The sequence below is a fragment of the Ixodes scapularis genome, unplaced genomic scaffold, assembly GCF_016920785.2.
Source record: "Ixodes scapularis isolate PalLabHiFi unplaced genomic scaffold, ASM1692078v2 PGA_scaffold7__128_contigs__length_106722199, whole genome shotgun sequence".
NCBI lineage: Eukaryota > Metazoa > Arthropoda > Arachnida > Ixodida > Ixodidae > Ixodes > Ixodes scapularis.
In genome coordinates this window covers 41758567-41772113 of record NW_024609882.1, presented here as the reverse complement: position 1 = coordinate 41772113, position 13547 = coordinate 41758567, and the positions used below count along the sequence as shown (strand labels likewise).

Here is a 13547-nt window from a genome sequence, read left to right as displayed (position 1 = left end):
ACGCACGCCAGCCAGTGGGCGAGCCCGAAATCGATCAGCTTTACTCCACTCTTTTGGGATCGGAGAAACTATAGTCTGCGACGGGTCAAGAATGAAGTGGAAGCTCCTCTCACCTCTTTCCACTTTGGTAAAGTGAACGCAAAATAGAAGCAACCTCCTTTCCACCGTTCGCTCCGCTGAAGTGGAAAGGGGTGGAAGGAGCTTCCACTTCATTCTTGACGTGTCACCGACTATAGGTGCCGTTTGGCTAGGCTTTATACATGGTTTCATAGCTAAGAGCTGGCTTCACGTGGAGAAAGGATTTAATGTGCCGTTTGGCGCAGCTTCAAACAAAGCTGATGACGTCGGCTCGCTCCATGGGACAATCGATGCTTTCGCACTAAAAAAACTCTCAGGGGCAGGAGCGGTCGGGGAAATTAGTGAGCTTGGGGAAGCCACAAGGGTATTTTAGGGAACCCAGTTTGAGAACCCGCGACTTCCGCAACATTTTCTCGCACCACGAGACCCGGTACCTCAATTTTACAAACCAGACAGATTAAAAGTTTTATTAGGACCATGAGCATCCACAACGTGTTACACAATGGTAGGTATTTACACAACTTTAAGGGCCCCGGTCAAGGGGGGGAGTCTGGACAGGGCCCATCCCCTCAGATGAGGAAAACAATCTCGTCGGACAACATGACCTGGTTCTCGTCCATCATCCGTTGGATGGCGACGTCGATCTCTTCCTGGGTAAACGGTTCGGTCTGCTCCTCCTTGGCCAGGAAGTCGATGATGCTGGACACCGGCTGGGACTGGGTGTGCGTGTCCTTGAACAGCTTGCCCAGCAAGCCGCGGAACTTTGTCATCCTGCGAGGTGCAAGAGCGGGCTGGTCATCGGTGTTGCGTTTGAGGAGTTAAGAGTACGCCATTCGTGCCAACGTTCTTCTGGAAATTTCCCTCGGTTGATTTGGAGTGGATTCGGAGCACTTTTACAACGAAGCTCTACACAACTCGTTGGGTTTTTTCGTGTTTGTCGTAGTCAACAGTCTCAGAACCCAGGAGGCTAACGAAAAAGAATGCTCCAGAAACCGAAGGAAAGCAGAAAATTGTCAAAAACAGGGATCTAAGCAGAAACACGTAGCTGCAGACATAGTGGCCGCCAGGTGTGCAACACACTCAATCTTTTTTTAAAAAGTGTCAAGAAAGAAATAAAAAAATAATGAAAGCCGTTTACAACTCCCTGTAACGCCGAATTAGAGCGTAGCTCTTGAGGAGAAGGGAAAAGTACTGAGGGGAGGGTATATCCCTCCTCCCTCCTCCTCATCCTGCCTGCTACTCCTGCCTCCAAGCAGCTTCAACGTCGCCGTCGCCGAGAGGTCACGTGACATCACCGGGTTACGTGACCTCACGGGGGTCACGTGACCTCAAGGTTACAGTGACGGCGACGCCACGCCGGACACGGGCGCCTAAGGGCTGCCCTCTAAAAAAGTGTCGGCGGTGAAGGCGGGATGGAATGGTAGGCCAGTGTCACAGTTTTTCTTTTTGGTTAGTAACGGGCTGAGAATCCAGGTGGAGGCAATGAGCTTTGTAAAAGGCACTAGGCTCGTGCTGGAGGCAGAGCACCTGCAGCATTCTTAGCTCGTTACCTACTGTAGACTGCTGTTGGAGTAAACGCGGGAATATTTAGACTCGCGGCTGCTCTTGTTGGGGAGGGTGCTTGTAGGGACATCGATGCTTCTTCGGCATTTTATGATGTGTGTTGCACGCGAGACTGAGGTAGCATTTGGAGTTGCTTGCCTGTCGGCAGAGATCTCTGATGCACTGTCCCTCAGCGCTGCTACCCTGGACGTAGATGGTTCGTCCTTCCGGGGCTTCTTTGGCGGCACGCTGTCGTCTGCGACAGAACAGAAAGGAAAGACGCCGTTGCTCCTAACGGCCTCCCACTTTTATACACAAAAAGTACTAAGGTCGTTGGTGATTTAGGTCAAACCTTTTCTGCGATTATATTTTGTGCTTTGCGCGATGGCTGCTTCTGGCATGAAGATTTTGGTGCAGTCGCAGATGCACATTTTTATCGGTTTCGACATATTGTAGCCTTTCGATGCTCTGTAGAAGTATGACATGTCTTTTGACAACTGGTTGCACACCCAATTCGTACCGTTCCACCCAAGCATTGAGTAGAATTCCCTATGTAGCCTATTGATTCTAAATGCTATAGTCTGACCACTTCCAAACTCTTTGACTTGTCAACTGGCTCATAGTGTACACAGTTGAGCGAGTTGAATTACACACCAAAGTGACCTATACAGGCTCCGTAGCTTACATAGCAATGTGTGGACTACATGAGATGGTGATTATTATCATTGATACTGGAATCAAAGTGCACTATAGGCTTCATTGAGTACTTCATGATTTTGATAATATGGTCCATCTTAACATACACCTGGGCAAAGAGTCAATGACTCCACACTGAACGCGACCTTTCCCCGATCCTCACTCGTGAAAGTGGGAGGACCTGAACCACTGTTTTGTACAAGCAGCACATGAATGAGTCATTGAATAGGCCATAGTGCACAACAGCAACCGACATCAGCACAGCATAGAAAATGAGCCGAAAAGCCGGAAAAGATGTTTCAAACATAGAGTAGTCAACCTCCTTGCCTTATTGTACATTTCAAACGAAAGTAACCTTGAAACGTGGCATGTTACCTTGCGACTCGTCGATATTGTCAATGTCATAGGGGTCGTAACCTTCCTCTCCCGGCTTTTTCCGGGGTTCCTTCCGAGTGGTGGCTTTGCTGTAAAAGAAGAAACCAGAGAATGCAACACCATTATAGTAAGGCAGAACAATGCATTTGTATTACTCAACGCTAAAAGAGGAATTACACTGTTGCTCCTGCGACACTTCGTGTTAGTATGGGCGTCTCTTCGACTGGCGCATTTACTGCATCCTCCAATGTGGTCCCTCAATTTCCTCCCAACGAAGTCGTAGAAGTGTCATGCTGATGCGATTCCTAGGGTGGTAGAGAGGCGGGTACAAAATGCGCCCCTTCCGCCGCGGCTTGCTCTCGTCTCGACAGTTTGTGGAAGCTTCCGCGGCAACAAGTTGGGGTGCCACGACGCTGGTGTTCCCCTATCTATTTTGCCGGAACATCTACAACCTACTGTCAGGATCGAGATGTACGATGGCATGACATGCCGGATCTCGTGACATCATTCGTCAGTTTCGATGTACGGGAGGTATGGGACGCCAGACGCAACAGTCGCTCGTACCGTTAGCTTGAACTGTTTTTTTTTCCTTTTGATGGCGTACAGCAAGAAATAATGCAACCTCCGCAATGCTCGGTTTCCTCGAGAACTTCGGAAAGATGCTCACCTTGCTGCCTCGTCTCCGTCGTCGCCACCGTCGTCGTCGTCTTCGTCGGAAGACTCGGCGCCGCCCCTCCTCCTGCGCTTGCGTGGTTTCTCGAGGACCTTCTTGAAGTAGGCAAACTGCACCAACTCGATGGCGGCCATCGCGTCTCCCGGCTCCACGGTACGAGAGAAACGGGCCTTGGCGTGCGCCGTCGACAGGCGGATCAGGGTCTCCAGCGTCCGTGCCGTCACTGGCTGGGTCTGGAGAACGCAGGGACAGGGACCGATATGATAAGAACGCGTGAGAGACGCAAATTGGGAAGAGTTATTTTTATCGCACGTTAAGGACGCACCCTGGCCACGTCCGTGTTCTCCGTGTCGAAGGAACGCAGCCTGGCATACTCCTCAGCGATCTGGTCGCACGCTCCCTGGGTCAGCGTGGGCTTGATGCCCTTGGCAATGTGGATGTACTTCTTCATGAACTCCACACTGATTGTCTTCTCCCTGCAAGTGTGACGGCGTGCTGTCGACCGTCGGCAACCGGTTGCGCGAAGTAGGGCCACCAGAAATATGCTACGCTCGGAGTACTGGCGCTCCCGTTGCTCGATTTTCTCGAGGGTGTCGCCATTGCGGTACTTGGTCCAGAGCCAGCACAAATGGCAATCGTTACGACCCGAAAAAGCTAGGGCGATATTGTTTAGCTCGCATTTCAAGTGCAACCTAAACATTTCTGGAGAACGGAAACATGTTTCTCGAGCTTTCAGATGAAACTTCGGATAACTGGCAACCACGATTATAAGTGCTAAGATGGCTGAAGCGTCGTTACTTCGAAGCTCGGCTCGTTTAGCGGTGCCGGCGCAAAGGCCGGTCGCGGAGGCTGCGGATACGCACGTCCTGCGCTTGGAACCGTGCAGAAGGACGTCGTGCTTCTCGTAGATCGACGTCTCCTTCTCTCCCTCCTTGTCGAGCTCCTCGGGATCGTGGGTCGTGAGCAGATCGGCCGCGCTTCGGATCGGCAAAGCTGAGACGAAAGAAGTCACAACATTAAGACGCTGTTTCGTCATCTCAGTGAGACAACGGCGAGAATCGCGCCAGAAAACGAAATGTCGGAAACTCACGCTCTCCGTCCTGCTCTCCGGGACTCCGGTATTGGTGCATTCGCACCACGTGGTCGGCGACCTCCCGATCGCTTTCCGGGTCCATCTTTAAACATTAAACAGACATAAAGATTGATTAAAATCAAAACACTAAGGAAAGGCCACACTTGGTAGTTCAAACTGCAGGGGCCATGGCTTTCCGGACCACAGGATAAACACGTTTGCAAGCAGCAGTGCGTAAAGAGCTAGTCTGGCCACTGTGAATAGAAGATGCTTTCTTCGGGTGTCATTGTGGCAACCGTAGGCACGTGTTAGCAAGACTATCAGAGGTTCTATAGGCCAACACGTGGCTCTGACGTCGCACCTGTTGTGGTGCTGCCGTTGCCACGATGCGATAGAGAGCCCAGATCGAAGAGAAGAAAAACGTCCAGTTAAATTGCACATTCCCTATGGCTTGAGATGGACCATCCAAATATATGGGGAGTGTTTGGAATTTAATGACGAACAGCTTTCGCGGAAATCGCTTGTGGGTGCATGTAAGCAGTGATTTTGCGTGGCGAGGAGGAAAGGCAAAGACGTTTGCAGACGATCGACGCTTTCGTCACCTTCTTGCTGCTCGCAATTCAATTGCAACCCATAAAACGCGAGACCCCGATCAAGCCGTCGGACACTCTCTACGATACAGGCTCTCTATGGTGCACGCGCACATGATTCACCTCACGCAGGTCTGGTTTTTGCGCATGTGCGGTGCCCACGCCTGGGGTGGGCAGATGCGGACTTGTTTATACGCGTTTGCAAGTCCGATCTCAGGGCGCCGCCATCTTGCTCAGTGGGGTGCGCTCTTGGGCGCGGCCATAATCCGATTACAACGCCTTAGCAAGGCTTTGTAATCGGATTACGACGCGTCTAAGCGAACCCCTGCCGAGCAAGATGGCAGCGCCTTGAAGCTGGACTTGCAAACGTGTATAAACAGCACGCTGTCGGACGTGCCAGCCTGAGTTGGCAGTACCCATAGGCCGTACTTGCAAACGTCTATGCAAAGCACAAGTTCGTCTGCTTCTTTCATGGGGTTGCGGTGACGTCAGAACGCCGAGTTCCGATTAGATCCTATTGGAAGGATAGTAGGTAGACCCCAGTGCCAGCTGCCTTGAGGTCTAATGACTATCCTTCCTATTGAACCAATCAGAGCTCTGAATTCTGACGTCACTGCAACCTCGCGAAGAAGCAGACAAACTTGTGCTCTGCATAGGGTGCCATAAGGCCAACTACTATCAATCACAAAAGCATTCTCCAGCTTTTCTTAGGGGGTTCAACATCGGATGCTTACCTTATCGAGCATGATGAAGAGAAGATCGAACCGAGAAAGCAGAGAGTCCTGGAGGCCAATGTTGTCCATGGGAGACTTGTACTGGTCGTACTGCGAGACGTACAAGCGTATCGTTGCGTTGGCTCCTCCAGGTACGCGATCCAGACGTGTGTAAAAAAAATCGGAGCGCCCCTTTAGAAGTATGAGGGGTTCTCCGGAAAACCCTCGGGCATTCCATGAGCGCCCAAGCATCCTCGACCGACCTTTTCCCGAGCAAGTGTTCTCGTTCAGTCACTGTTTTAGAAGACCCGAGACATCTATAGTAATGCATAGCTACGTGCCAAATACTTCCCATTGTGCTTATTACTGTTCGCAAGGTTTGTAGGCCTCAGTTTTCTTTGCGGCAACGCCAAAACCTGTAAGGGTTTCTCGGCCATCAGTCAAGAAAGATTGGCACGGCCGCACAGTTCGTGAGAAGAGGCTCGAATCAGTATTCGAAATAACGGACGCACCCGACCATACACAGGGTTGGCAGCGGCCAGAACGCTGCAGCGGGCATTGAGCCGAGCGTGAATCCCAGCCTTGGCAATGGTGACGCGCCCTTGCTCCATGACTTCATGAATGGCGGTACGATCCATGTCGGACATTTTGTCGAACTCGTCGATGCAGACGACTCCTCGGTCGGCGAGCACCATGGCGCCGGCCTCCAGGCGCTTCTCCCCTGCGAGTAGATTTCGACATTGAGGCTGTTGGGGCACGCAAAAGAGCTGTAGTGGTTCGGCTCATTATGTTCACGATTCTACCTTTATGATCTATTCCTGGTCCCGCACATTTCATTGGCTGCGGGGCGATAACACGACGCTTGCAACTTGCTGTGCCTCATGTTTTGCTGTCAGTTATCCGGTTATGGTTTGCTTTTGTCCAAGGCATTAAACTAATCCACACTATCTTCTCATAAAAACGTTCAGTTAAAGGCTCGAGCTGCAACACGTGCACTGCAATTGAACTGCAGTCCGACTGATCTAGTGAGCAGCATATAGTTTTTCTATGCGGCGAGCAGTATGCCAAAGATATTCAGTCAAGCAGACTCGTAATGGTCTTGCCATAGAAAAAGCTCTATCAACAGGCGAATAGTGTCTTTTCTTTTTACACTTGTCTGCCCAAGCCCTGTCCCAAATACATAAAAAAAAAAAAAAATTCTTTTTTTCATGTTTTGAAAAGTCAGATCTGTAGTTGGGATGTTCGTAAACCAAGAGGGCAGTCTACCTTGGAGAGACATCTTGTGTCCCCACTGCAGAAGGCCAATGGGGTCAGCTGAGTATGGCCGCCTAACGTGGGGTCTTTAGTAGAATGCATCGAAGACTTTACAAACAAAATGTTATATTAAAAAAAAAAGGAATATGCGAGCACCCTACTCTACTGTGCAAATTGTTTTTTCATCACGAAGGCCCAAAGCGGCAATAAAATGCTTCAGAGTGCCGTGAAAAGCGGAAGTTGCTGGTCGATTCCAGCAAGATGGCCGATGTGGCATTACTTTGAAGCATAGCCCATTCGGTAGCTCTAGGAAGAATGGCATAGCGGTACCCGTTTCCTGGTCGTGAGTGACGGCAGCGGTGAGACCCACGCCGGAGGACCCGCGTCCGGTCGTGGCGATGGCCCTCGGCGCAGTGTGCAAGACGTATCGGAGCAGCTGCGACTTGGCCACAGAGGGATCTCCAATCAGGAGGCAGTTGATGTCCCTGCACGTACGATTTAAAGCATGAGACGTTCAAGGTTAACCTCCACATAAATGGAGAGGGCGTGCACTACAGTTACCACAGAACTGTCGGAGTAGAAAAGTAAGGTTCCCATTCGATTGCGCTCTAACTGAACAAAAGAAATGAATAAAAAAAAGAGTAAAAACAGCGAAAGCAAGTTGAGGAAGATGACGAAGCTGTCATGCTGCAGAGCAGTGCGGCACACCCGAAACTACTACGGTTTGCTTTTGCTTTATGCACGAGCGAAGCCGAAGCTTAAGCTGCACCAGCTTGGGTGCTTGGCAGGGATGCCGAAAGCCAGGACTTCACTCTTGTAGGTTTCGATACACTCACACAAACTGAAATGAAGTGCAATTCATAGATACTTTTGTCACTGTCGCTGATACACGCTGCCACTCGCTGTCAATGGTCCCTGGCATCGTTACAGTTTATTTCAACTTTATAATACGTGCTGCTCGCAAAATGTGTGTTTTCCACAAGGTTATTAGAACCACTAATTTCCGAAAATATATTGTCTCTCAAAAACATCATACACCTAAAACAAACATGCAAACAGTGCCGGATGTACGTCAGGGCATGATATGCTGCAACGCAAGTGTGCTATCGACCCATACCATAGGTGAATAGACACCGCTGCTTGGAGAGCAGCATTCATTAACTTCCGTTTACCGAACAGGTGGAGATATTTTAAACTCGTCAAGACATGCGACTGAGGTATTGCTTGAATCGCGTACCCCCTAAGTCTCGTTCCGTTGGGAAGCACTTTCTCAACACCACCAAGGAGAAGGCAGAGGATGGCCTTCTTGATGTAGTCGTGGCCATGGATGGATGGCGCCAGAGATCGGGCCAGGATTTCAAAGACGTCCTGAAGAAGAAAAGGCTGCCTGCTGACACCGATCTTCCATTTTTCTCGGTAGGTCGTGGGCATGTCGCTTAACTCGAGCCCTCACCCCTTTCTGCTTGCTGATGGCCTTGCACTTGTTGACGTCTTCGACAGAGATGTTTGGGGCCACCTCTTTGCTTAGCAGACGAATGTTGTTGGAGAGGAGGATGGACCTGTAACGGCAATGGTTTCTACACACGTTTGGAAGCAGCCGCATTTCTAAAGCTAATCTGGTCACCCTGTGTGGAAGAATGCGTTGTTGGGGAGCCAGTCAGGTAACCGTGGGCATGCCTTAGCAAGGCTTGACTGTTGGACAATCTACACACATTAGCAGCAAGATGGCGGTGCCCAGAGGCCATACTTGCGAACATGTAGGTAGGGCAAGCTACGTTTTGTGATGAATATGCATTAGTGGCCGTGACGGGGGAGAACAATTAAAAGACGATGAAGGCTAAGCGAGCTAAAATTCCAGTGCTCTTGGACGAGCTGTACCATCTAATGTGCCACCTTGCACTAAAAATATTTTAAACAGCCCTCTTTTCCTCAGCAAGGTCAAACTTTCTATGTTGCTAACACACGCAACATACAATCTGTAGGCGCTAACGAATACAGCTCTAAAGTGTTGCTTCTAGACTTCACAGACAACCAAATATTTTTCATAGACATGTCCATGTGGCAGAATCTCCCTATAATAATCTAAGGTTACAAAACACTTTTGGCAGATCGCAAAATAGTACAGTGTAGTGCATGTTGAATACAATATAGAGCTTACCAGTTTATTATAATATATAGTGTTATTTTTGCACATATGCATGCAGTTTTAAAAAGAAAGCTTGTGCTTGTGGTGTTGCCCATTTTACCACATTGCAAAATTTTCAGATCTCCAAGGAAAGGTGCAAATGTTCTGAAGTGTATTGAAGCAAACAAACTTCTTTCTTTGATAAACCGACTCTACAACGTATGCGGAGAGCAAGTCGTCTGCTTCTTGTGCAGGGGTTGCGGTGACGTCAGAATGACGACAAGGTCTGATTGGCCCCGATTGAAGGATAGTGGGGAGACCTCAAGGCAGGCTGTCTTGAGGTTTACCCATTAACCTTCAATCAGAGCTCGGCGTTCTGACATCACCACAACCCATGCAAAAGAAGCAGATGAATTTGCGCTCCCCATAGGAAACCTCCACTCCAGCTGCTGTATCTGAAGTATGACCTTCAACACGCCGGACAATGGATGCCATTTGCGCAGAAGCAGAGTATGCACCTAAACGTGCCGCTGGTGAATCCTCCCTGCTTTCCGGGCAAGCAGCGGTAGGTGCCCACCACCTGCACCCGGTCGCCCGGTTTGCAGTGGTCTACGAGGTCCGCGTCGACCACAATGTCCACGGAACGGGGAAGCTGGCCGGCGGGTGCCTTCTCGGGCATCTCCTGGACAGTGAGGGTCTGATGGTCCTTGTAGATGGACAGTCCATACTCGGTCTCCAGCAGGTTCCCGTCTTCGTCCTGCGGTGTGCAAATGTAAACAATCAGTCAATCAATGTTTTTTAAGCAAAAATTCATTTTAACAGAATTCTACCCCACCTCCCAATTTTTAAATTTTGTTAGTCTGTCCATGCATTTCTAGTTAAATTTGGTGGGGGAGCTGATATCACATTACCTATGCACCAATTCAGTCCCCATGCTAAATTTAGTAGGGAAATGGCCAATGTGACCCATACACCAATTCAGTCTCCATGCTGAATTTACTAGGGAAATGGATGTCACATGACCTACACACCAATTTAATCTCCAGGCCAAGTATATTAGGGAAATAAAGGGTGTCACAAAAAAAAATTTACACTGCCTTTTTTACCGCAAAACTAAACTAGGCATCGTCGAACGCTCATTCACCGCCCAAAGGTAGAGCTAGAGGTCACAACCAGATGCCAAAGTTTCAGCCCGATCCGATAACTTAATTAAAAGTTACAAGTGATTTTCTGAAAATTCCAATGGGAAAATGGAGCCCATTTTTGCCCGTTTTTGGTTTCTGGTGCCATAGAGCCCCATGTGTTTGAAAACTCCGTCGGCCGCCATTTTGCCATTGAAATTTTCAGAAAATCACTTCTAACTTTTGATTAAGTTATCGGATCGGGCTGAAACTTTGGCATCTGGTTGTGACCTCTAGCGCTACCTATGGGCGGAGAATGAGCGTTTAGCGATGCCTAGTTCATTTTTGCGGTAAAAAAGACCATGTAAATTTTCTTTTGTGACACCCTGTAGATGTCACGCGTATACACCAATTCAATCCCCATGCTAAATTTAGTAGGGAAGTGGATGTCGTGTAACCCAAACACAAATTCAGTCTTCCCGCTAAATTTAGGGGGGGAATCAATGCCACGAGACCTGCACACCAATTCAGTTTTCCCACTAGATTTGATGGGAAAATTGATATCATGTGACCGTGCACCAAGTCGGTTTCCCCACCAAATTTAACAGGAAATTGATAAAATATGTAGGTTCTTCTTCTCCCCAAAAACAACTACCTAATGTCTTTTCAACAAATTTATATGTTTAAGTACTGCATTATAGAAATCTAAAGGTAAAAGTGCTGTCAATTTTTTCTTTATTTTGCAGATAGAATCTACAGGGGGGCAGAGAAAAGGTGGGATGCCTAACAGGGTCTCCTCCCCCCCTCCTCTCAATACAGCAGCCTAAAGTAAAGACATTGCAAATACAAAAGAAAGAAATATCTACAACAAATGGCCAAACAAGCATAGCACGATAACACTAATGAATTCAACTGAATTAATGTATACAAAGAGAGAACTGTGCCAGAGAAATGAACGACAAGAGGGGTTACGCATACCAAGTGGCGACTTTCAACCGACCTAAAGTAGGCGCTTGGTCTCTGTCCCTTCATTTTTTTGGCACTGTTCATTCCTCCTAACCACAATCAACCGACTTGCCCAACTTTCAACGGTACTGAATTGATGAAAGTGTTCAAACGCTGCCGTTCTTTCCCTCGTACCTTGAACATACTGCTAGAAAAAAAAGCTCCTTCCTTGATTTTCTCAGTTTCAACAATGCAGGATATGGACTTGAGACATAGCTTGTTTGAAGTACATTTCAATTTTGTTGTAAGTGTTTGCGACATTGGGCAGCACAGATCACGCTGGTGTGAATGGAGTTAAAAGAATAAGCGTGTTTGCAAGTGACCTCAACACTTGCGAAAATTGGGAGGGCAGGTCGCACCTTCGTGGGATAGATCCCGGAGGACGGAAAAGCGTCGTGGGAAGTGAGGTCGGTGAAACGGCGCTCGAGCGTCTTCTGCGTCGCCGGACAGTAGTGCACACTATGCAACACCTTGGGGCGAACCAGGGAGCCTGGAACGATCGCAGAAATTGCACTTCAGTTGTATGTCGTTTCATAGTTTCTCTAGTCTGCTGCACGTTAACGATAGCGAGACAAGCCCATCCCCCTAAGCCCTTTACTCGTTCCACTTTAGCGGAGAAAGCACTGGAGAGGAGGCTTGTCGAGAGAAGGAAGCCATCAATCGTAGCGAGCAGAGAGCTTTGTGGGAGAGGTTGTCCCGATATAGTCAAATCTCGTTAATTCAAACTCGAGGGGGGCCGAACATTTGTTTCAATTAAGCAACATTTGGATTATCAGGAGTGTCCCTCCATAGAGATGCATAGGATGGGTCCTGCATGTTAGTTTGAATTATCCACAAGTTTGAATTAATGAGAGTAAACTGTACTCCCAACTGCGGCAAACGCTCATAAAATTTTGAGCAAGCGCCCACTCAAAATTTTGAGGCAACCATGTAAAACTGGGAGATGGGTGCTCTTTAGGTCAACAATGCGGAGCACTATAGTTTGTCCGCTTCTTGCGCGGGAGTTGCGGTGACGTCACAACAACGCCGAGCTGATTGACTTTGATTGAAAGGATAGTGGGTACACCTCAATGCTAAATGCCTTGAGGTCTACCCACTATCCCTCCATTAGAGCTTGGCGTTCTGATGCCAGTGCAACCCCTGTGCAAGAAGCAGAACTAGCGCTCCGTAGGTAAAGGCATGTCCTCTTTCTATTTTCCTTATGTTACAAAATTGAAGGTTGGGTGCTTGTTGTGAAATGGGCAGATGCTCAGTATTTTATGATATAGCTGTAAGCGTGGACCACATTTTACGTATGTCTTGTGTTAAGTGCAAAGAGTGCTGCAAAGAAGCTTACATTTGGTGACAATGCCCTCAACGCACACAATGCCTCCAAGGAAGTGAGAGTGCAGAGTCCGAGGCGTAACATGCTTGGACCCAAAGCTGAAAACGAACGAAGAAGTTTGAAGGAAACGTTATACCAGATGAGGGGAGGTTTGAGGGGTAAATATTAAAAAATAAATAAATAAATAAAGAAAGAAAAACACGGTGCAAGCTCACCTTCCTTCTAGACCTATGTAGTACTCTTCCTGCTCTTTGGCCAGCAATGGATCGGCGGAAATCACGAATTCCTTGAGAGCACGCTGGAACGCGATAATTTCTTCACTTGTGTTGTTTAGCAACCTGAAAAAAAAAAAAAAATGTTATCAGGGTTTTTAATTGGATTAACAGTCTATTTTCGGCACTACTAATCCCCAGGACGCAGTATTATCTTTACATTTTTTTTTTTTTTTTGTCTAGGCAGCTGATAATCTGTTGCATGAAGTGGAGTGCTTTGGGGTGCCTTGAGGAACGATGGAGTTTTAGAAGCTTTGCGTTGTCATCTCGTTTTTGTCCCGCTCCCGTGTTACCATGCGAGTGCACAGAATGGATGGCGGCGTTACCCTTTCGTCCGCTTGGCATTCTTCTTGCGCAGATCGTTGATGTTGACGATTATCCTGCTCTCTTTCCTGGTAATCAGCTCTTTCACCTTCTGGCTGTAGAAGCCTTGGTCGTCCTGTTCGACGGAACAGGGTCACAACGTGAGCGAGCGCAGCCGAAATCGCGCCTCGGAGTATTCGATCTTTGACTTACGTCGTCGTCCAGGAACTCGAGGTACTCCCTCTGGTACTCCCTTATCCGCTGCTCAGCGTCGGTATCAGCCATGATTTCACCTTACTTTCAGTGAACCAGTGAACCAGCGCACGGGATCAACAACAAAGGTCGGCCGCCACTACGCCGATTTCCGCCAAGATTTGGCGCCAAATTGAAAGTCACGTGATCTC

General features: G+C 48.4%; 1 protein-coding gene across 1 annotated transcript; it reads right to left on the bottom strand.

Annotated features, from left to right (window-relative positions):
* Positions 1-517: 517 nt before the first annotated feature.
* Positions 518-13538, bottom strand: LOC8042900 (DNA replication licensing factor MCM3). Its single transcript, XM_029970716.4, has 18 exons — positions 13357-13538; positions 13167-13279; positions 12784-12906; positions 12581-12666; positions 11604-11734; positions 9637-9875; positions 8447-8552; positions 8231-8361; positions 7324-7478; positions 6252-6460; positions 5761-5850; positions 4455-4539; positions 4228-4357; positions 3690-3840; positions 3359-3597; positions 2692-2780; positions 1780-1876; positions 518-849 (listed from the first exon to the last, which is right to left on the bottom strand). The coding sequence occupies exons 1-18, from the start codon at positions 13426-13428 to the stop codon at positions 648-650; spliced, it is 2448 nt and encodes an 815-aa protein (XP_029826576.2). The 5' UTR covers positions 13429-13538; the 3' UTR covers positions 518-647.
* Between the last annotated feature and the right edge of the window lie 9 nt (positions 13539-13547).

What these genes read in the sequence shown, in the direction of transcription:
- LOC8042900 (XM_029970716.4), bottom strand. Translation starts at nt 13,428, where the DNA reads ATGGCTGATACCGACGCTGAGCAGCGGATAAGGGAGTACCAGAGGGAG. An exon ending in TACATAGGTCTAGAAGGAAG is followed by an intron (nt 12,667 to 12,783) that starts GTGAGCTTGCAC and finishes GTTCGTTTTCAG; the next exon opens with CTTTGGGTCCAAGCATGTTA. An exon ending in CCAACCCTGTGTATGGTCGG is followed by an intron (nt 5,851 to 6,251) that starts GTGCGTCCGTTA and finishes TACGTCTCGCAG; the next exon opens with TACGACCAGTACAAGTCTCC.